Source organism: Sturnus vulgaris, chromosome 3 (assembly GCF_052056855.1).
Source record: "Sturnus vulgaris isolate bStuVul1 chromosome 3, bStuVul1.hap1, whole genome shotgun sequence".
NCBI classification, from domain to species: Eukaryota; Metazoa; Chordata; class Aves; order Passeriformes; family Sturnidae; genus Sturnus; species Sturnus vulgaris.
This window is the reverse complement of record NC_142245.1, coordinates 53,688,318-53,709,274: the sequence shown is the minus strand read 5'-3', so window position 1 is coordinate 53,709,274 and position 20,957 is coordinate 53,688,318. Positions and strand designations below refer to the sequence as shown.

The window sequence follows — 20,957 nt, the reverse complement described above, 5'->3', positions numbered from 1 at the left end:
ACTTTGCTATTAAGACAATTGTTTTCCATCTGTGTGAGAGCACTCACTGGAAATTGTTGCTTTAATTCCTTAAGTCATAAGAAAGTGGATGAACTGTTGACATTTTGATATTTTCTATGCCATTTCTTTCTATTTAATGACTTCCATGAGGATGTGTTTCCATTTTTAGGCACTGTGTATTCCACTTAGTTGAATGGGTTGACCACGCATGCTCAGTCTTATTCTTGTATTATTATATTATTTACTGAGGATGGATTTTGGATATAAAATGTAAGATGCCAATGAAATCTATGACATCTAAGACCAATCCATAGATCTACCATGTATGGTTCATAAAATAATATTTAATTTTACTGTGGCAATCTATCACTCAAGTGATAACAGAAACAACAAAGAGGGGAAAGCCAATTACCATTGTTTTGAGGCTTAAGAAACTTGTTAAGAAAAGAAAATGGAATGGACACTTGTTTGTCTCTGCAGTATACTCTAAAGTGGAAGATATTGTTTAGTTTCTTTTACAGAATCCTGACACAGTGCAATTAGTTTGCCACTTCTTAGTGGTGCATAGTCAGGTGGCTAAACAAGATGTGTTTTTCAGTCTTACCAAACTCAGATGGTCCCATAGCACTGTTTTATTGGGGTAACTAAATAGGTCAGGTGTGAGATGTGAGAAATTCATACATCCATTTCCTTCTACTGTCAGTTTGTAACCTTTAAAATCTCAGTTGTCCTTCACTGACGTTGTGTTTTTATCTAAGATTGAATAATATCCATGAAATTACCATTACCATTTCTCTGTAGTCTGCAACACTAAAGGAATACAGGCTGCATCTCGCCTGAAAAAGTTATTTTGGAGATTTTTGTAGGTGAGCTGGCCTAGGCACCCTTATCCTGACTGTTCTCTGTAGTTGTACCTTGTACCTAAGCCAGTAGACTGGCTTTATAAGAGTGATCCAAATTCAATGGTGAGCCTAGGTTTACAAGAAATTTGAAGAGCTGTTGCTTCAATTCACTACACTTTGAAGTATAAGATTTGCCTGCTTCCCACTATGTACCATTTCTGAATTTGGATGACCCAGCTGAAGATAGTTTGCCTTGATGTAAGCTGCATGATAAGAGGTCAGAAGAGTAAAAGTGTGTTAAGAAAAGCACCTTAAAGCAGGATTCAGATGAGTGTGAGCTGAAGCAGATCACTCTATAAAAAACTTCTACTATCTAAAACTTACTTCAAGAAATTTTGTGTGTTACTTGCACTACCTTAAGTTTTCCTGTACACTAAATAAGGTTTATGAGTATTTGAGTAAAATCGTATAATTCACACTTCACCTAGAAATGTCTCCTAGTAATACTTGGCTATGTTTAGATATCCTTTGAGTAAAACAAAACATAAGAAACCTTGATGTGCACATTAATTTCTGGAGTGGAGAGAACAAATAGTCTGTGCAATAGACTGGGACTTCCTCAATAGAAACATATAAACTGCAAAACTGCAACAAATGAGGTGATGCAGTGTCAGTAGGTTCACTCTTTACTCACACATAACTTTATGATACATTTTACGAGAATTATTTGTGGAAGAATAGATTTGTTCTTTCCATTCTAGAAATTCATTCGGCTACTTTTTAAATCGATGTAATAGATATTATGGTCATGTCTTGCACTACTTTCTGTCGAGGTTATTGAATTTTTCCTTCATTTCAAGTTATTGTCTATGACTTCTTAAAGCTAGTTTTGACATGGGTGGGTTTCTATGCTTGCTTCTTCTTGGCTGTTTGTTGAGCAATTTTGTTCTCTCTTCAAGCACATCTTCATCTCCTCTCAGTATGAGTGCTATGAGCTGTATAGCAAATGTCTGCTGTCTTTGTGTCACTTTTTCTCCCCTGGACAGACAAGCATGGATAGTCATGTCTTGTTTCAGCAGGATATTTTCATTTTGGTTTTCAATTTTCACGGGGAATGGGTTTCCTTAGGCTTTGTGATTGCTTTTGTTTCATAGGTGTGCAGAAGGTAATTAGCTGAGCAAGAACTGTGGCTGTCGGCTTTTGGTTTGTGGGAAAGCCTGCCCACCTGGCAGGGAAATGCAGCTCTGCAGCTGCCTTGTGCCAATGGGGTGGAGCATTCATATGGCAGCTGGGCAAAAAGCAGATAGCTGGGGATCAATGAGAAGCTGAAGGAGCAGAATCAGAATTAAGGCAAAAAGTAGATCATAGAATCATAGAGTTGGTACCTCTAAGATCATCAGGTCCAACTGTCAGCCAGTACCACCAGATGTCACAGCACATCACCTCCTCGCTGCAGAAAGTCCATCAAGAGTATTTTATAAGCATTGTAGCAGAGGGAGTTTGGAAGGAAGAAACTAACCACTGCATTATTAACACTGGCAGGTGGCTTGATTCAAGTGAAATTATCTGAATCACAAAATCTGCTTTCCATCATCTGTGACTGCAGATGTGACTGATGGGATATGAAGCAGTATTTCTCAAAGAAAAGCAGTAATTTGAAGTTCAGTCCTTGCTGCAGTACAGTTAGTTACTAATGGTGTGCAAAGAAAGAAGGGACAGGACAAGCATGCCTGCCCATCTGACACCTAGCTTAAAGACATTACCAGCTGACAGAAAGAATTCACAGTTTGCTTATGTTGGTACTTTCGTATCTACCAGTAATAGACTCTAATTAAAAAGCCCAAATAAAAGTAACATTTTGGATAGAAATTGCAGGACTCTGAGACTTGTTAATGCTTCTTAACTCAAGAGCTCCATCCTAGTCAAACTCAGAGAGACAGTGACTAAAGTCCTTACATGGACATTATGTAGTAAGAAGGGGTAAATTACTCAAAGCTTTGAGAGAGGCACAAGTTAGCAGTAAGATCTAATATTCCTGAGGTCTGAAAGGTAATCACCATAGACTCAGACTTCTGGTCTTAGTTTTTGCACCAGTCCTTCTTTAAATGTCAAGTTTGTGTGTGTCATTTCTCTTACAGTCATTGTTATGATGAAGCATACTTAAAAAGTCAAGGTCAGTTGTGGCCAAAAACCATCTATATGAATGATGAAGAGACACATGATTTATCATTGTCTTTGTGTCCAATGGGATCTGACAGGTGACAGAAGCCACTGGAATAAGGTCAAGCAGAAGAAGAGCAGATATGGAGCAACAGAAAAGCACATGTAATAGCACAGCATTTATCTTACCAGTATCAATCAGGGGTGGTATGATAGACTCCATCCCAGCAAAATCAGTCTGTAAGGAGTGATGAAGAGAAGATAAAATAGCAGTATTTCAGATAATAATGGGCGCTTTTTTTTTTTTGTCTGTGGGAGAAAGCTTGGAGATAGTTGATGAAGCAGTGGATAGAGAGATGACTAAAAGTCATTGGCATGTGCATGTGAAGGAGAACCTGGGAAATGGGGCAGCCATTTCCCAAATGGGGACAACCAAAATCCCAAAAATGTTGTACAGAAAACCTGCTAGGGAGATGACTTAATATTAAATTACATTAGACTATGCCAGTTTTGCCCGTGCTGCCAGGGACAATGAAGGAAATGGGAGAGGTACAACTTCGTTGGAAATTAGATAAAACAACCTGAATTCAGGCATCCACATTTGAAAGAGGAGCCAATGTATTTAAAAGATAAGATGATGGACTTGAGAACAGGACACTGTTTTATGTTTTTCTAAGATATTAACTTCAGAATTTATATTGCCCATGATATAACTAAACATATGGGAAAGTGTTCATCTAAGAACAGCACACTTTAAAAATGTTCCAGCTCTGTAACCCAAAAATTGCCACTTTTTTCTAGTAGAGTTATCATCACATTAACAGAATCTTTCACACAGTCCCTTTTTATTTAAAGTACTGAATGTCAGTGCCAACAATATTTTGTGGGCTATGCATCCACAGAATGACTGAAAGTACTTTGTGCTGCTTAGGAACAGGGCAATGGAGGACAGAGGGCAGAAAAGAAATATTTCATAGTTCTTGCACTTCCTGGATTTACTTTGGGTGAATGAGGAGGGAATTCTTACCCAAAGGAATGCCCAGCAGTCTTCAAACCTCAGAACAGCCTGAGTGGATTCCCTAGACTCTTTAAGATTTCAGTATTAACAATTTAACATGATAATGAAGGCCATGTACAACTTTACATAGATTTTCATATCGTATTTATTTTCTAACTACATACTATGTGATCAGCAAAAAAAAAGCATAAAAATCTTATGTTTGTGCTAAGAAAAATTTCAGTTATAGTTTTCTTCAAAGTATCTATGTTTGACATTTACCATTTTATTTCTAAAGCATCACGTACCTGAATGAACTCAACTCAGTGTCTCTTTAGGAAGTGATTTATCTTTGGGAATGCCAGGAATCTGTAATGTGAATGCATACATCCTTGCTCATCATCCATGTTCCCTCTATGCTTAATGGGAAGAAACGGGCATTTCCAGGATATGATTTATCTGATCCCAAAGGGTAAATGCTCTAAAATAGTTAAATGAACTGTACTGCAAAACAAAGCTCTTTTCAGCGGTGGTAAATGTGCTGTACAAGACTACAGTGGGCTGAAATAAATCCAGCCTGCAGGCTTATATTTGGAATTGTGTCTGTAAGAATGATTGTTCATTGGTTTTCTGACAAGGTATTTCTACTGTTCTCTTCCTGCAACCTCTTGGTCTCATATTGCTTAAATACACTGGGACCAGTACATTCACTGAAAGCCAAATACTTTATGAGCTCCAGAGTGAAAATTCAGTAGTTCCTTTGGACTTTCTGTGAGTTTGCTTTGATGATAAGGCTCAGATGGGTAGAAGTGATGTTTGTACATGTATGAGACCTAGGTTCTGTATGACTTAAATACTTGCTCTCTTCCAACAGGTATAAATCAAATGAGGATTATGTCTATGTCAGAGGTCGTGGCAGAGGAAAGTACATTTGTGAAGAATGTGGCATTCGCTGTAAAAAGCCAAGCATGCTCAAAAAACATATCCGCACTCACACTGATGTCCGGCCTTATGTATGCAAGTTGTGCAATTTTGCCTTCAAAACTAAAGGTACTTGACCCTTTTTGCTGAACTCTTGCCACTTCTGGAACTATTTTGCCCTCTGAGATCCAATCTCCCATTGCAATCAAGGGGAGTATTTTCTTCAGAATAAAATTGTTGTGTTTATGTATACAGGGCTGGATAAGAGAGTTTGTTCTCTTCTGTTGAATTGATTCAGGGATTTTATAAGACTCTGAGACTCCTTGGATAGCTTCATTAAGACACCTATAGGCTCTTGGCTGGTCCTTCCGTTTTCAGAGAAAATGTAGTAGCATAAGAACCACCCTGAAAAATAATACCCTGCCAACATTGTTACATGGTGCAAATTTTAATTGCAGCAACACTTGAATGCTACCAGGAGACCACACTTCTTATGACATAATGTAGAAGCAGAGCATCAGCTGCTGAGGAATACATGCCTTCACAGGCTTTACAGTGGGTCAGTTTCAAGTTTATAAATAATGTATGTCTCCCAGATGGGCCCCTCCATCCACTGTGGCATTAATTATGAATAGAGATCTGATAGCTTCTGTTCACATGTATTTATCAGCACAGAAAAAAGCTTCCATTTGTCACCCTGAGGCCACAGATAATGATATTCTTTGGAATTCAGATTTGTGATGCAACTCTCTCCTTGAAAGAAAAAATCCTTTCCTTGGTATCATTTCTTTGTAGCACAGCCTAAATGAGCCTTACATTCTCAGTTTCTCAGGTTCCCTTTGGCAGACAAAAGAAATGGATTCTGGTCCCAGTGCAGTGAAACTTAACTCATAGGGGGAGAAAGGAAGCTGAAGGAAATTTCTCCCAAGATCCCACTGCAGCTTCATGGCTGTTTTGAGGATTGAGAATTGTAATAGTTTCCATGACTCCAGCACTTCGTCCTATGCCAAAGATGGGAATAGCTGATGGATGGTAGTAGACCCATCAACCTAATTTAAGATGAGAACTTTCATGGGCATGTAGAGACAAAGGCAAGGAGTTGCTTGTTTGTAGTCCCAATAGACCATCTGGTGAGCTGTTCTCATATCATTGCTTACATTTGACATTGCTGGAGAAATGGGTCTTGAGGAGGGGCTTGAAGTACATGACAGTATTGTGGTTTTACAGCTGTGTTCAGAGAGGACATTCCAGGAAGAAGAGGTGGCATGGGAAAAAAAAGAGAAATTGTTTGCTGAGGCTGGCATTTCTGACAAAGAAGAAACATGGAGGAGGTGGTTTGCTATTGCACAAAAACAGCACAGTAGCAAGAGACTAGGTTAGCCTTCAAAGTACAAGAAGTCTTTAACTGATTTATAACTGATTATAAGCAGTTCTCAGCCTCATAACTATTGTTATTTTACTGGGAGCAGTAGGGGACAAACTTTCAGAGGTACTTGGGTTTTCAGTTTTTCTGAGCATTTAGCCATCTGGAAGCATTAATGGCCAAGTTAGGCTTTTCATGCAGGACGCAGGCACAAGAAACTCCTCCTGAGAGGGGAATTATTTGAACTAGCTGGAACTGAAAGTGAGAGAAGAAGAGCCTGGCTTGTGAGTTTCTAAGCACACCTGCACTATTCAACAGAGGGATTCAGTGTTCCTGCCCCAAGATGGCATGTGCCACAACACCATCTGGAGGTGCTGGTTGGGGTCCTGGAAACAGCATAAATGCATTTCCAGAGGGCTTCCCTTGAGCTAAGAAGCACCGTTTCTTGGTAGTGGGTTGGGTTTTCTTGTGCCATACTTTCCCTTTTGGGTGTTGCAAATGAGACTAAAGTGGCAAATAGATTAGAGCAATATTCTCCTGCCTGTGCTTTGTGCTCAAGATTCTTTGTCTTGAAATGTCTCTTGGGACCAATATCAACCCAGTTTTTTTTATCTGTGTAAAAACAGACCAAGACAGGCACTCCAAAAAGTCAATAGTCTAGTGTTAGATTGCTCCCTCAGGGGAATGGGAGATTTGCTTTCAAATCTCTGCTGTGTCTGGTCTAGATCTGCACTCCAAATCTGGGAGCTGAACCTGAATTTCCCACATCCCAGGTAGGTGCTGTAAGCACAGCTCCTCTCAGTTCAGAGACTGCAGCTAGATGGTAAATTTGCATAGAGAAGTCTCCTGTAACTGTCTCTTTCTTTGTGGGGTACTTTTGCTTCCAAATGCTTCAAATACACGGAGCATTTGGAAACCACGTGCAAAGTAAATGAGAGAGCCCTTACCTTGAAAGTGCCACTGTGCAAATAGGAGTGTGAGCCGTGGATGGCTGCTGTGCTGAGGACTTACTTCAATGTCTAGGCAGTCTGTACATATCATGAACAGGCAGTCCAGGAACAGATAACATCCATAAGTGAGTTTTTAGGAGTGACTAAATATCATGTGGAAAATTGAAGAGATGCATATGTACCTCTCAGGCCCTGAGTTTTTTTGAATATTTTATTTTCTAAAGATATAAAAACCCACTCTCATTAAAAACAGGCTTTGAGGCCAATGGTCTTGATGAGTCAGCCCTGTCTGTTGTGGTATTTTTTAAAGCTAAAATCCATTATCTGCAGCATAATGGAGCTAAGATACACCAAAACCTTTCTTGAATAGTGATCTTTGTTGTTGCCCGTTCATCACATTATTCTCTGATCCATAGGAAATCTGACAAAACATATGAAGTCTAAAGCACACATGAAAAAATGCTTGGAGCTTGGAGTATCAATGACATCTGTAGATGATGCTGAAACTGAAGAAGTAGGTAAGTCAAAATGATGGAATGGAATGGCCTCATTTCAACTAATGCATGGAAAGTATGGAGTCTGCAAATGACTCATTGCACTTCAGCACAGTGATGGGCATGGGAAAATACATTACAAGTACTTGGAGCATTTTTTAATTGAGAGTTAACTTTTTAATAAACAGGAAGTAAAAAAAAGTCCTATCTAATTGTCTGGGTTATACTTTTTTACATGAAGAGGTGCCAGAAATAAAAGTATGGCTGTTGTGATCTGTCTCATACGAGGTTCCCAGTCTCTCCACTTAAGATGTGAGAGTTGGCAACATTTAGTGAAGTTGCAAGGTAGTGTAGGATGAATTTGCTTTTGTACTTCCTTTCAAGTATAGAATTTTAGGGTATTGTTTTGAAAAGAATATGGTTTTCATGGATAAGGAATGGCTTTATGCAGCCATTCTAGATAAAGAGCTTCCAGCAATGGCAATGAGTGTGCTGGGTAGGGAATGGTTATAAGAGGTAGATTAGATATGTGCTAGTCATTTGAACTTGCTGTGGTTGTTTCAGAAAATATGGAGGACATGCAGCAGGAGGCAGAGAAGAGCAGCAACCTGGCAGGGCTGTCAGCAGAGCACCAGTTTTCTGACGCAGAGGAATCGGATGGCGAGGATGGCGATGACAATGATGATGATGATGAAGATGAGGATGATTTTGATGATACTCAGGGAGACTCGACGCCAAAAACCAGATCAAGAAGCACCAGCCCGCAGCCCCCTCGGTTCTCCTCCCTGTCAGTGAACTCGGCTGGGGCATCACAGGGGGCTTCCCCAGAGGGCTCCCTTTCAGTGGGACACTCTTCCCTCATCAGTTACCTGGTCACCTTACCTAGCATTCAGGTTACTCAGCTTATAACACCGAGCGACTCCTGTGAAGACACACAAATGACAGAATATCAGAGGTTTTTCCAGAGTAAGAGTACAGATTCAGAGCCTGATAAAGACAGATTGGACATACCCAGCTGCATGGATGAGGATTACACACCTTCGTTAGATCCCAGTTCTTCTCCGAGGGACCTCTCACCTTCCAGTCGACAATCGTCACCTGGCTACGATTCTTCACCCTACAGAGATAACTCACCAAAGAGGTATTTAATGCCAAAAGGGGATTTGTCACCCAGAAGACATCTGTCACCCCGACGAGATATTTCACCCATGAGGCACCTTTCCCCGCGGAAGGAGGCTGTGCTGAGGAGAGAGTTATCACCAAGACGGGACGTGTCACCGAGACGTCACCTATCGCCAAGGAGACCAATGTCACCAGGGAAAGATGTGTCTGTTCGAAGAGATTTGTCTCCCAGGCGAGAGAGGAGATATATGGCCTCTGTTAGAGCAGCATCTCCCCGGAGGGGCTTGTACCATAATCCAGCATTGTCCATGGGTCAATATTTACAGTCTGAATCTATTCCAGTGGGACATTCAGTAAGTATGAAGGAATATTTTCATTCCTCTTGTCAAAATCTGTGCTGTTACTGAATTTGCGTGTTTCAGGAATCTTTGCAGCTTTGTAGAAGAAGAAGGTATAAACTTTGAGCCTTGGTGGGAAGTTCTGGGACAAATGCAAAAAATTTGGAATAGACAGAGACTAAGTCAGGATGCTGATTCATTTAGATGCACTAGAGTCAGCTTAAGGGGCACTTGGTAGAGCTCTGAATAGCTTCACCAAATGAAGTTAGGCTGGTTTGTATTTTCTGCCTCCATATTCATTGTATTTATTTTATATATATACATGTAGGTATGTATAATTTTTCAATGGTCCAGAAAGCTTACACGGTTTGTGAGGCTTGCTTCTGCACTGTAAAAAATCTCGTACTTCCCAAACTCTCCTGAGATAAGCCAAAATCAAGGCTTAAATCCCCATTCCTGTGGTATGGTGCCCATCACTGAGTATTGTTTAGTGGAATAAAAATGTTAAGATAATGAAATCTTTTAGAAAAGCAGTGTGCACACTAAAATCAAGATCTGTGGCTGGAATTTAAAAGATATTATTGTGTGAGAGGAGCAGGCAGCTGTCTGCCCCACAGAACCATTTGGGTGGAAGTATGCAAAACTTGCGCAGCTGCTGTCTATGCTCTTCCCTTTTGGTAAATCAGCTCTCAGAAACTGCCGGATTGGAACTTTTGACCAGCCCTAGCATTCACAAAGCACTCCCTCCACAAATAGATTATATCTTCAGAGGTAAGGAATGGCCTTACTAGGTGTGAATTTATTATTTATTTACTATGCTTCCCTCGCCATGTTGCTGTTGTGGCTGCCCTGTCAGTGCCTGCCTGTGTGTGGGTTCAACCTGGGCAAGCTGTGACAGTCTCAGATTCCTTCAGAGCTCCTTGCTCCCTGCTCGTCTCCTGGCTGGCCTCTTCTCTCTGCTTCCCCACTCCCAGTCTTTTTGACTCTCCATGCAGTCTTTGCAGTGTTCCTCTGTGGAGGAGAAGAATTGAACCCTGAGTTCATACAGTCAGCATTTCTCAGCTCTGGTGTGTTTTTCTCTGTAGAGTCAGGCTGATGTGTAATATGCTCCCAGGAATGGAGTGAAGGATGCACCTGGGCAAAGATAGTTGGGGCAGGGGTGGACCAAAAAGAGCTGAGTTACTGCCAGCCTGAGCTGCTGGCAGATGCAAAAGTGATTTCCCAGCATTTCAGGGATATAAAGGAAAGCTGCAACTTGAGTGGCCATGTTTATAGGAGAGAGCAGCACAGGTACTTCTCCCACATCTTAGACATGGCCCCATGACCTAGTAAGCTGTTTGGGAGAGCCCTGGAGAGGGGTGACTGATTAAATGGTCCTTGAGAAAGGACATGCTGAAACCATGTTGTACTCTCACAGGAGTGATCACTGCACAGCTGAGAGAGGATACAAATCCCACCAGCAGTTCTACTGACTACACAAGGAAGCATAAGTGGGTGAAGAGTCACCAGTTTAAACAGTCATGATGTCTCAGTATCAAATGAATGGGATCATATGGGATTCTACAGCTGGCATTGTGCAGGGTGCCCCCAGTCCCTCACATTCCACATGAGATACACTGGCATCCTGTAGTAAAGATTTTGGATGTGTAATGATGCTACCAAAAGCCTATGTTAACAGTCATCCTTGGCCATCTGACAGTTCTTGCTGTAATATTTTTCTTATGTGTTATGCACACCTTCCAGCAAGGCATTTAGCACATTGTAAGCACTCTTAGCACTTCTCACTCCTTCTTTTGAAAAGTCCACCATGCCACATGGACATCCAAAGTTTACCTTGTTTTTGAGGTACAGTCAGGCATGTGGCAGTGAAAAACACAATGTGAAAGATCATTGTCTTACAGAAAACATCAGTTACTTGATGGCATGTTGAGTGTTTTGAGAGAGAAGGCCAGACCTCAGCAGAGTCACTACAACCTGAATACAGGAGGCATCACTGTTTGCCTTAAGGCAAACTTAATGAAAAAAAAATGACAAGTGAGGATGATTGCCCATTGCAACAAATGACTGCAGGGAAGGAAAGATGGATTCCTTGTCTCTTGATGCCTTTCTGGAAAATGTACTTTAGCCAAACATTAGACAAGCTTAAGTGAAACACAAGTTATTATACTCAGCATGTGGGAAGACAAGTAACACATGAGCTTGCTATAAATGAAAGCTGTCAGAGAAGAAAAAGGAATAAAGGTTGTTTTCCACTTTTTAGAGTAGTGAAATCCAGCAAACCAGAACATCATTAGCAGCTGTATTGGTGATGCACATGCCAGCTTACAATTCTTAAAATACTTCAAGATCTGCATTGGGTTCCCAGTCCTTGCAGGAATAAGGGCAGTTTTGTGCTTCTAGTGCTTGCAGTTCCCAGAAGAGGCCGGTTTTCTTTCGTCTCAACTGAAATTGGTGTATTTCCTCTCGTCCTTTTGGCCAGTGCTGGTCTAGTTGCTCTTCATCTTGCTTGCTGTTGAATGTCCATGCACTTTGGTGGTCTTGTGCAAAAGGCTTGTAAAGTGCTCTGGCATTGAAAATACCACATAGAAAGCAATTAAAATTATTTGTTTAGGAAGTGGAAAAGAGCATGGTGAAAGTAAATATTTTTTTAGATTGCATAAAGATACGGGAAAATACACACTTTTTTTCCTTTGGCAATCAATAACAGGATATACTCTTGCAACAGAACATTCTTTCTAAAGTAGCCTAAGTCTGTAGTGTGTGCTGGGTCACACTTGGCTTTGAAAAGTTAAATTGGTGTCTTTAAAATTAATGCTAGATATCTTCTTCTCTCTAAATATATTCGGGATCTTCTCTTCTGTTGATGCCAGAGGTTTCTTTCCTTACTGAGGAGGCTGATGCCATTATCAAAGGGCTGAGATTCTTCTTCCCAGTCATCTTCTGCCAGTCCTGAGAGAAACAGAAGGAATAGGAAGGCTTCATTTGTTCACCCTGAGTGAATCTCTTCTAGCATTTTAGTTTGGATCGGGCATATATCTCTGTTGTCACATTTTTTGTGCTTTAACTCACATTTTCTGATCAGTCTTGGAGTAAGTCAGATGGAATTAAACTGAAAATGTGCACCAGGAGGGCAGCAGGTGCACTTGAACTGTGAGTGGCCATTCAAGTGACTGCAAAGAGGCCACATAGGGCTAATCTGAAGTAACCTTCCCTTCCAAACCCACAACACTTGCATTTTGAATATGGGATCCAGCACAAACTGTGTTCACTGCATTCCTGCTTCCCAACCCTTAGTACACTCTGCTACTTCCTAGTGCAGACCAGAACCTTTGCCTCTTCTTCCAGTCCCAGGATAGACACAACGAGATCAAGAAGGTGGCTTGGTGTGAGTGGTTCAGACTTGTCTCTCACAACTATTTTAGCTTCTAGGCAGTAGTGGATTTTGCTTGTGTTGCCATCTTGTTGCTCATGTAATTCATTTTGAAGTCTGAAGCCTGTCTTGATATATTCAGAAGGGCTGAAGGGAATTAGGCACCTACCTCTATGTTCACTTGAAAGTTGATAGGACTTAAGGTCCTTTGATCATCCCAAACATGGATATTAAACCCCTTCCCAAACACTCACTACTTTATCATCTTGCGTGAAATGTGTTCTTGTACAGAGAGCCAGAAACTTCTGAATTCCAGGTAAACTGTAAATAGATTCACTGGTGCATCTGAGCTACTGTGGTGCATTCTCTGTAGGGCTGCAAATTGAGCTGATCCTGAAAGTGAAGGCCACGTGGAGTTATAGTCACTTTATTACACATCATGTCTTTCAGGAAGCACATTGGTGCTCCTGGTCCTCATGGTAATATGTTCTGTTACTGGATTTCACTATAGAGTTCAGTGTTTCCTGGTTTTTAACTTTAAAAAACCTTTAGTACATTATGACATGGTAATCAAAGGGACTGTTTTCCACAAGACTGTTTTTGCAAGCTGTGGTCTGAGGCTGCCCAGAAGATGTCTGTGAAGGGTTCTTGGCTTTGAAATGTGATCTTCCTCTTAATCTCCCAGAGCCTGATTTGGATGATGTACCAGATACAGGGTAAACCCTATCTCATCCCTGAGGCATTCTGGGGGACTTGTGAAGCTGGCTATGGCTCAGGGGTGTGATGTGGCAGTCTAGCTTTGTGACCAGGTCAGAGCATTTAGTGAAAAGCTGCTGCAGAATACTGTTTCTTGGGAAATTATACGTCACCTGGAATTGAAGGGAAATATGCTGAAGTGTAACAAATGAGAATTAGTAGGAAATGAACTGGATTCCCATCAGCTGACAAAGGGAAGAGCTCAGCTCACAGCACTGGTAGCAACCCATTCTGACAGCACTGCAAAAAGATACCGTGACTTCCTGCACTGTGCTCTGTGATCTAATACTTGCCCTGTCAAATGAAGAAAGTCTTTGGATTTTCAGGATGCTTGTTGAAAAAAGACAGTCTTTTCCTGTGAATATGTGTGTCTGCTTGTAGAAATGAAAATGCTAGATATTGGCAAAGGAAATAAAATTAAGGTAAGAGGTAGGAACAGTTACTAGTGATTCTAACCATTTATGTTATCTGTTTCCAAACTTACCTGCCAGAGCTAGAGAAAAAATATCCAGTATGTGTCCAGCCAGGCTTGGAAGGTATCCAGTGACATGCACACACTGTCATTGTTTATGTAAAAATCAGGCTTACAAGACATATATTGGATGATGCTGCTGATCTTAAAGCACACAGCAGTTTCTGTCATGTTAGCCACCTCTATCCAACAAGGACAGACTCTTGCTCTATTCCCTTATGAAACTCTGGCAGGGTAAAACATTAAGCCAATGTCTTTCTCAATTAGAGATTTATGTGTGGCTCGGTTTATTCTTTGATGATTTTTACTCTTTTATTTTGCTCAATTTCCCTTAACCCAAGTTCACATCAGATGTAATAGTAATGAATGTCATGGTGTAGGAAACATCCGAAAGGGCAATATGACTGAGAAGCTGGTTGACAGACCAAAGATGGAAAAAATATAGGGGGCAAACAGCTGTGCAGAGGTGAAGTTAGAGATAGGAAGGACTGACAGGGTAGGTGAACTGTCTTGTGGCTTGGCAACTGCAGTTTATTTTGTATAGTTTTCCCCATTCAGCAGTATAATGTGCTGTCACTGTGCTTTCTTATGACAGTTTCTCTTTTATGAGACTCAAGCGTCTCACTTTCTGAATAGGAAAATTCCCAACGTAGATTAGTCTCTGAATAATATGTCTGAAGTTCGACTCTGATGATTATGGGTCACCCTTTCCTGTCTCAACATTGATTTATATTAAACAGGACAAAGCATCTGAGCACAGTGAGATTGAGCCCTTGGGTAGCACAGAAACTGAATCTTTAATTGCCCCCTAAGCCAGGTCCCTGAGATGGATCAAGAGGTTGCTTAATGCCTTGAGAGCTAGGATTTCCCAGCAGTGAAGTGCTGCCACTTTAATGCATTGGCATTCAGTAGCACAGTCCTCGGGCTGCCACACCAAGGCTGTGGTAGCATTACAGCTCTGGGGCGATTGATCCCTGTTTGGTCAATTTACAGAGCAGAGATGAGCATTTTCATTCATTTAATTTCATATGAGAGTCCCTGAGAGTTGTGTGGCCGAATCCCACATATAATTATGAAAATATCATCCTGCACTTCTGTCATCATTACTCCTCTGGTCAGCAGTAAATGATACTTAATCATCAGATAGCAAACAAATCTTAAAACTTAAGAATGAAAAAAAAGTAACCCAAAAGCCCAGGGCATATTTAATACTGAGTGGAGATAGAGCTATTTATTCATCCAAGTCAGGAACTAATGGGAAGGCAGTGAAAATGTCAATATTGCAAGATTGGCTTTTATTAGCCGTCACAAAATCCTCCATTCTTCTCAATCCCATTATGAGTGGGTGAGGCTCCCTGGGACAGAATCATCACTTTTTCCTCACAGCTGATGCCTGTGCTTTTGTTATTATTTGTTGTTTACACTGCAGATAAGCCAGAGGGGTGCTCCATTGTCCCAATGACTAGAAAAATTTGTGTCTTCATTGCACAGAGACACTTGAACTTGCATGGAAATACCCATCTGCTTTCACCAAGGATTGGGTAAAGCTCCCAGGGAGCAAGTGCCTTCCTTGGGGCTCAAAAGCAGATTTTGCAGAAGGCAGTAAATACATACATGCTGTCAGATATTCCCTGTTACACCAAGTAGTGGTGGTGAACAGGGGATTTTCAGGTGTGTACTTCACTGCAACAAAGTTTAAATACCAGCATAGTTTTCCAAAAGAGAAGGTAAGATGGATCTCCTGGCCAAATTTCTCCCGGGGAATGAAAATCTATCTACCCCAAATTCTGTTCAAAGTTTCAGTCGAATATAATATCCTCCACTTCCTGACCTAAATTGCTGCATTGTGTTGCTGAACTCTCTTAACTAGCCACTGCCTTTCACCTCAGAGGCATGAGCCCTGTAGGGCTGAGCTAAGCAAAACCTCCTCTGTTGTTTGGATATGCAATTAGTGGAGTTTTCCAAATGCTTTAGGATCCGTCTGGATGAAAGGTGCTTCATGAATGGAAGGTTGTGTTAGACAGGAAAGCAGATAGGTGGTTTGGCAGCCAGACAAGAATTCTGCTAGTAGCAGTGCTGACATTTCTTTTTTTTCCCTTCTAATTACAGAGGAGGGGGTTGTCTCAGGCACCTTACTTCAACATCTATGGAGAAAAAGGAGGCATGGAGCACCGCAGGTCTAGCCTGTTCCCCGAAGGTCCGAGTGACTATGTCTTCAGTCATCTTCCACTACACTCCCAGCAGCAGATCCGAGCACCTATCCCCATGATGCCTATTGGGGGTATCCAGATGGTCCACTCAGTCCCCGTGGCCCTTTCAGGTTTACATTCTCCGTCCACTCTGGCCCTGCAGAGGGAGGTCTCCGAGGAGAAGCAAAGAGGAACTGCGGAAATCCTTACAAAAGAGTCGTATAGTATTTCTAAGCACCACGAGAAACGTACCTCTCCGCACAGCTTGCACCCCGCTGCTCCCCCCAGCGCCCCCTCCTCGCCGCTGCTGCTGCTGGCGCAGAGCGCATCCGAGGACAGTGTCGTGGCTACCGAGAGGGAGCAGGAGGAGAACATACAGACTTGTACAAAAGCCATAGCCTCTCTGCGAATTGCCACAGAAGAAGCCGTTCTGCACGGGGCGGAGCAGCTGCAGAGGCCTTCTGAGCCTCACCAGAAACCCTTAGAAAGTGCACATTTTAGCATTAAACACTTTAGTGGATCTGAGCCGGGCCAGCCCTGTGCCTCAGCCACCCATCCTGACTTGCACGGTGGTGAACAGGACAGTTTTGGTACATCACAGACTGCGCTAGCCCATCCCACCTTTTACAGCAAGAGCTTTGTGGATGTCCAGCAGCTGGGCTTTCACAGCAGGAGCGACCCCCCATCAAGCACACAGGAAAAGAAAGATCCGTCATCTGAAAAGAGCAAGCCACATTGATCTGAGATGCATGGAGACTTTCACCCATACATTTACCCCACTTTTTTTTTTTTTTTCTAGAGATAGAAAAAGTATTCAACTTTACAGCATGCCTGTTCTAAGTTACAGTAGTTTGCTATTATATATACTTTTGTTATATCAAAAGAATTAGATAAAGTAACAAGTCATCATGAGCCTGACCAAAACTAAATTTGAAATTCTTATTGGGTCTGGTACTTTTAAATTGTACAGATGTTTGTGCCTTTTCTTTACTTTGCTTATATTCTTATAAGCATTTTTTTAGCAGTAATTTGTACATATTTTAGAATTTGTGTATCTGCTTTGTAATAAATGTAATTTCTTTCCTTTTTTGGACACTTGGATCTAAATGATGTAAAACAGAACAGCATCAATATATGTGAGGTTGCACTAAAACATATTTTTATATGATTAAAACTGAACAGCTTTTATGTACAGCTCTGATTCTGTAATACTAATATTTATTTACTTTGTTTCATAAATTGTAAATTTTTTTCTTAATGTTGTGGATTGCTTTTCTATGTGAAGCATGGGATTTACTGTTGCGTAATTAGAACAAAATGTATATTGTAAAACAAGATATTTAAACTAGAGTATCTTATCTTATTCTGCACTTATGCATTAGTTAAAAAAAAAAAAGATAAAAGATGTATCAGTCAGTTCTTAACTCTTGTAATTTTTTTTGTCTCTTGTTTGCTGGATTGACTATAACTTAAGTGCTGATTGTGATTTTAAACTGATAGTACCGTAAAGCATTAAAGTAAAACAATGTGCTATTGTGAGTTTTTTCAAAGCTTTATAAAACAGTTATAAATATATTAAAAGTATTTGGTCTTATGTGAACATGTTGATCTATATACTCCTTACGAAGCTATGGGAAAACATTCCACCCCATGTAAATATGTGCATCACTGGTGCCATCTGTGTAGCTCACCGGGACCGGCAGGATTTGCTATGCTGGTGCTTCCAGGAGCGGGACCGGGGCACTGCTGGCTGCCAGAGGGCAGAGTCCAGCAGTGTCCTGACCCACTGCCTGGCCTCCAGCAGCAGGGTGGCGAGGCCCCTACGGCCGCACGGAGCTGGGCTGGAGGAGCTGGCTGCTGGCCGGACACACGGCGCCCTGCCGAGCCCGGCAGTCCCCTGCTCCTGAGCGCTGACCAAGGGGCATAGGCGGCATGAAGAGGTGCCCTGGAGTGTCAGAGAGGGGTTTGGAGAGGAGAAAAAGGTGTTTCCTTGCGCTTGAACTCCACAGCTGGCCACTCCCTACTGCAATACCCGTGCCAGCTTTGGGGGAGGCTCCCAAAGGTTCTGTCCTGTTCCATCCTGTCCTGCGGATGGAGGTGCGTGGCCCTGCCGGCGAGGCAGAGAGCACCGCCACCCCGGCCTCTTCTGAAATGGGTTTCATGGGCAAGAAAGTCACAGTCTTCCAGTGTAGGGTCTCCACCTGGGCAAGGTTTGCTCCAGAGGGAAGGGAGGAGGAGCCCGGGCTTGTGTTTGAACACCCGTGGTGGGTTACCACTACCACCAGCAGCATGCGTGCACGCACGCACGCACACACACACACTCAAACACACGCATGCATACGCACAGATGAAAGAAACCAACGACCTGGATTATATTTTGTGCTATTTAGTGGATTATAAATCTGTGAAAACAAGTTTGTATATTGAAAATACATCTAAGGAGTGTTCTTTAAAAAGAAATAAATATACAGTTACATGCATGAGGTGTCTAGTTTTCATGTGTTCTTTGAATTTTCCAAGTTTATTGGTGTTCTAGCATTCTGCACAAGACGCACCCTTAAAAATGTGAGTGGCAGTGAAAAATGTGGACCATATATTGGCTTTCTCACATAGTATCAAACCAAACCAGCTTATTTCTCCGGTAATACCAGGTGGCGGCAGAGCCACAGGTGGCATGTTGTCATAATTCTAGGATGATGGCACATGATTAGTGTAAAACCATAATGGATGGTGACCACTTCTAAATATTAAAGCTTAGCTTCTCATATCCATTGCAATGTTCTGCCTTTATTCCAGATCATTGCGGTAACCTTGCCAAGATAAGCATGTGCCAGAAAACTGGCTCATCTCAGACTGCAGAGAGGAGAAACAGTATATGTAGTTGGAGATGAGCAGCCTGTTGGATCATGCTTCTATAAAAAAAGGAGAACTCAATTATACATTTTAAATAAACAAGCTCCATCTGATAAAAGCCTCTCTCCTCCTGGGCTTCATGGCTGTATTGAGAACAAAATGCTCTGCACAATGATCAGCTAATCAGGTAATCATAGATATTTTATTAAAAGGGAACCAGGCAACCCCTGATGGTAAATGCTCTATTAACATTGCCTTTGTAAGCAACCCTCTTACTGTGGGAGTTACCTCTGACTTGTTTGATTATTTTAATTAATTTGCAGCTGCAATTTGCCATCCACCTTCTCAGCCTTGGGGCATTTTTTTTTATAATCGGTGAACAAGTATCACTGAAATTACATGTGATATTTTGGGGTTACGATGGAGCAACACTGAAGAGGTTTCAGGTACTTACAATCTTAATTGTATTTCCTTAATGAGCTAATGTGTATACAGTGCTTTGAGAAAAAACATATCCTCATACAAGGCCTAAGACATCAATGATGACTTTTCCTGCTTTGGAAAGGGTGTGGAGGAGAAATGGCAAACACGTCTGACAAAATTTTCCCAGGCATGAGCAATTTTCAGAATCAACACAGTAAGCACAGCATCTGGGACTGGGGGGCAAATAATTCCACGAGTGCTCTGCCTGCACTTCCCCGTGCAGCCCCCTCCAAGCTGCCTGCAGAGATGATGGTGTGGGGCTGTTTGTGCCCCGCTGTGATGAGCCTAAGGCTTCAGCCTCCGTGCTGGGAGAATGCAGCTGCATGGCTCCCTGCCATGCCGGGAATGTCGGTCTCCAGGCAGGACTGGAGCTGCCTGTGTGAGGCAGCCTCTCTGAAGGGGATGGGGAGAGGGCTCCTCCACAATACTCGGTGCAGTGAATGCACGGAGGTCTCTTCAGACCCCAAAGTGTAACCCTGAGCTCTCTGATGTAAACGTTCTGTTAAAAGGGGTGAAAAGAAGCGATTTAACAGGGCATGCTAGAATAAACTGCAGAACCGAACAAGAATCCTTATATGCAATGTGCTAAAAAAATTCTACATCAGGAATATAATTACCTATTATATTGTCCAAGGAGGTTATCATTTTCTATGAAGATCCATATGTCTTTTCTGTAAAGCACAAGGGAAATACAGATGCTCTGACAAGCTCTCTTTATTTTCTTCTCTCAGAATACTGTCACCAGAGTCACTTCAGGACTTACTCGCGTCAGCAAGACAGAGGGTGCATCAGTCTCATATAACTGCCTGCACAATCCTCTCACGAAGCTTTAGATTCTGACTCAGGGTAGTAACTCCATAGCATGCTAAATACTTCTATGTGGACTTCCCCACTGCAGCACATACTGCCAGCAGTGGATAATAATTAGCACTGATAAAGGGCATCATTAACTATAACAGACCCAAATGCAGTCAAGGGACTTAAGTACAAAAATTTCAGTTCAAGAATGCTGCAGTCAATTTCCATTTAACCCTAGAGGCACCTTAATTAACAAGGCGCCCTGTCTTGCTTGAAGTTCTTTCCTGCTTTTGTGCATGAGGTGAACTTCTCTTCTTGGAACTGCCTCATGCCTCTTCCCCTCCCACATTGACCTGGACACCTGTATTTCTATTTCTTGCCCTAGATCCTCCAAGGTACCTACCCCACTGAGTGGGTCTTTGAAAATACCTGACATATGATGAAATATGCTGCCCTCTTGAATTACACTTTTGGCAAGTGCTGTCACCGCCTCTTACAGATTAATGTTCAATGATTTAGTCGCCATTTACGGTTATCTAAAAAAAAAAAAAAAAAAAACAAAAAAACAAAACACCCCAAATCTGTGCTGAAACTGGCTAGATCAATATCTCTGGTCTCCTAGGAGAGTGCTCTAAAATGCTCCACAAGAAGTTTTTTCTTTCCTGATGAAGCTCTCCTACTGTGAAACAATATATTCTAGATTCATTGGATCGTCATTACTGTAGGCTGGCTATTGTCCCCAAGAAGAAGAGCTGTTGGATGTGCCCTGCTCAGTAGGGAGAGAGGTGCCTGGAAAGATGGTGTGTAGAGTGATGTGGCAGAGACTTAGAAGGATAAGGACTGAGTTCA

General features: G+C 41.8%; 1 protein-coding gene across 3 annotated transcripts in view; it reads left to right on the top strand.

The window, feature by feature from the left end:
* HIVEP2 (HIVEP zinc finger 2) overlaps window positions 1-18,454 on the top strand; it is a 136,431-nt gene extending 117,977 nt beyond the window's left edge. For all 3 annotated transcript variants that reach the window (XM_088161660.1, XM_088161661.1, XM_088161662.1), the window contains 4 exons: window positions 4,874-5,049; window positions 7,650-7,751; window positions 8,292-9,202; window positions 15,895-18,454. In XM_088161660.1, the coding sequence (XP_088017786.1) occupies window positions 4,874-5,049; window positions 7,650-7,751; window positions 8,292-9,202; window positions 15,895-16,713 (2,008 nt within the window). In that variant the 3' untranslated portion in view covers window positions 16,714-18,454. The remainder of the gene's footprint in view (window positions 1-4,873; window positions 5,050-7,649; window positions 7,752-8,291; window positions 9,203-15,894) is intronic.
* Window positions 18,455-20,957: the final 2,503 nt, after the last annotated feature.